General features: G+C 34.7%; 1 protein-coding gene across 1 annotated transcript in view; it reads left to right on the top strand.

The window, feature by feature from the left end:
* Positions 1-1,672, top strand: part of BRDT (bromodomain, testis-specific) — a 32,198-nt gene extending 30,526 nt beyond the window's left edge. The window contains exon 17 of the mRNA XM_004689527.1: positions 1,604-1,672. Within this exon, the coding sequence (XP_004689584.1) occupies positions 1,604-1,672 (69 nt within the window). The remainder of the gene's footprint in view (positions 1-1,603) is intronic.
* Positions 1,673-2,665: the final 993 nt, after the last annotated feature.

Below are 2,665 nucleotides of genomic sequence, written 5' to 3'. Positions count from 1 at the left end.
CGCCATGTGGTCTCCTCCGGGGCAGGCGGCAGGCAGGAATCGAACTCATGCGGAAGTGGCTTCAGATTCTCAGCACTGTGCTTTAACCCGCTGCGCCACCAGGGAGGGCCCCCTTGATGTCATTTTTAATCTTAAATATGAATGATTTAAGTACATCTTGGACCCACTGGGAAAGGAACATCCATGGTATCATTGTCGACAGCATCAGTTAGTATTTAAATCATGGTCTCTAAGATTAATTTTGTAGAGAATAACCATGTCTGTATCAATACCTCCCTGAGCACATATGTTATTTATGTTTATGATGATTATTTATATAATTTAGGGGAATAGGTTCACACATCCTCAGATACCTGTCACAACACCCACCACCAAAGAAGCCATAATCTAACCACAGGCCATTGGGTCCCGTTTCCCCTTTTTCCCACTCCTGTCTTCCTTCCCACTTACAGTAAAAAAATTTTTTTGTCTTAATTACTTGTTTCATCAGTTTATTTTATTTTATTTTTTTTTAAAGATTGATTTATTTGTGCATACAGAACTGGGGTACAGGCCAGAGGCTCAGGGGCGGTGAGAGGCTTCACCAGAGACATAGTGGGGAACAAAACAGGCAGATCGACGAAGTACACTGCTGAGGGGAGCAGCGGGCGGGTCAGGAGAGGTCTGCCACGCCATGTGGTCACCTCCGGGGCAGGCGGGAATCGAACTCATGCGGAAGCGGCTTTAGATTCTCAGTGCTGTGCTTTAACCCGCTGCGCCACCAGGGAGGGCCTCATCAGTTTATTTTTAATGGGTTGTTTTAAAATTAATAGACAATAGTGTCTATTAACAGTGTCAACAGATTGCAGGTTATACATGCAATCTGGTTTGCTCTTAAGTATCCATATGTAGAATAAACTTGGCTAAATTATTTGCCATCAGTTACACAGTTAGTAAGTGGCAGAACCAAGAAGTGCTTTAAAATTACACATTACAGTTTTCTCATATAGCTATGATACTAGTTCATTCAGGAAATGTGTTTAACACTAGACTGGTTAAAGAAATACATGAAACCATTTGATTTCAGTTCATGTTCTTACTAGCCTCTCAACGTAAGAGACTTTTATCACTTGGAGAATGGATAAATTGAGTGTTCTTACAGGTTTTTTGGTTTTTTTTAAGATTTATTTATTTATGCATACAGAACTGGGGGATAGGCCAGAGGCGTGGGGCAGTGAGAGGTTTCACCAGAGACAGAGTGGGGAGCAGAACAGGTCGACTGATGAAGTACACTGCTGAGGGGAACAGTGGGCGGGTCAGGAGAGGTCTGCCTCGCCATGTGGATCTCCTCCGGGGCAGGCGGGGATCAAACTCGTGAGGAAGTGGCTTTAGCTTCTTAGTGCTGTGCTTTAACCTGCTGTGCCACCAGGGAGGACCTTCTTAGAGGTTTTACCACATAAACAGGTAGTATTTGAACAAAGATAAAAATTATATGCAGACTCATTATGTTAAATAAATTGCATTAATTTTATGTGAGCTGTTCTGAATATTGTATAATCACTTATATATATATAATTAAGGCATTTTCTTAAATAACATTTAAATTTTCCCTTTTTTTCTACAGATGGCGGGTACCATTGATATGACTCTTCAAAGCGACATTATGACTATGTTTGAAAACAACTTTGATTAAAATTCAGTTTTTTATTAGCCATCGAATTAAAATAAATGATAAAAGATTAAAATGCATATGGTAAAATAATTGTTTTCATACACCAAATTCTTATCTTGTATTTTGACTGCTTTAAAATGATTAAACAATTTTCATTTGCATTTTTTAATAGCTTTATGTTTTTGTTTTTTTTTTTAGGATGTAATTTACAGGACATTTTACAATTTGGATCCCTAAAAATTGAACAAATTCTCAGATAATGTCATTCATTCTACAAATAATTGACAGCTGTAAAATATAGACCCTTGTCTAAGCAATGTAAAGCAAAAAAAAAAAATAATAGTTCTTGTTTAAAAATGAATATATAGAAGTATATAAAAAACATGGTTCCTGTTGAGTTTTTTAACTTTTAAAACAAATTTTGTCTCCAAAATATTTAGAACCGCTAAGAAGCAATACTTGATTTGAGTGTCAGTTTACAATAAGATCTTCTGCTAGTTCTATATCAAAATTTGTACTGAAATGTAAAGAAGATACTACATATGGTTTGCAAGATGTTAAATTTGAGGTAAAATAACTAATAGTACATGTTAATTATGTATATAAGTTTCTGTTGGAACTTATGATAATTTTAAGTATTCATACATGTTAGTAATTAATGTTTAAATTTTTACTTAACTAGCCTTTTTATTTAAATCTGTAAAATATTTTTGTTTAGTACTTCTCAAGTTGCAATTATGTATAAATAATGTGTCAGTTTCCTGTATTTAAAATTTTCAGCTCTGAAAGTGTACTGCAGTTGAGACACTATTCTGGAAGTATCTAAAGTAAAAGCCCTGTTTGTATACTATATTTTTCTTGACTTTATTATTATAATCAATATAATTTAAAAAATATCTTTAAACAATTTTTATTTTTGCGTTTTAGAAAGATACATCAGAAATACACAATTATCTGTATATGATGGTATTAACAGATATTTTCTAGATTCTCTTTAGACTTTTCAGTATTGTT

The sequence above is a fragment of the Condylura cristata genome, unplaced genomic scaffold (assembly GCF_000260355.1).
Source record: "Condylura cristata isolate star-nosed mole 26May11 unplaced genomic scaffold, ConCri1.0 scaffold00026, whole genome shotgun sequence".
NCBI classification, from domain to species: domain Eukaryota; kingdom Metazoa; phylum Chordata; class Mammalia; order Eulipotyphla; family Talpidae; genus Condylura; species Condylura cristata.
Note: the sequence above shows the minus strand (reverse complement) of the source record. Positions and strands in the feature narration are given on the sequence as shown.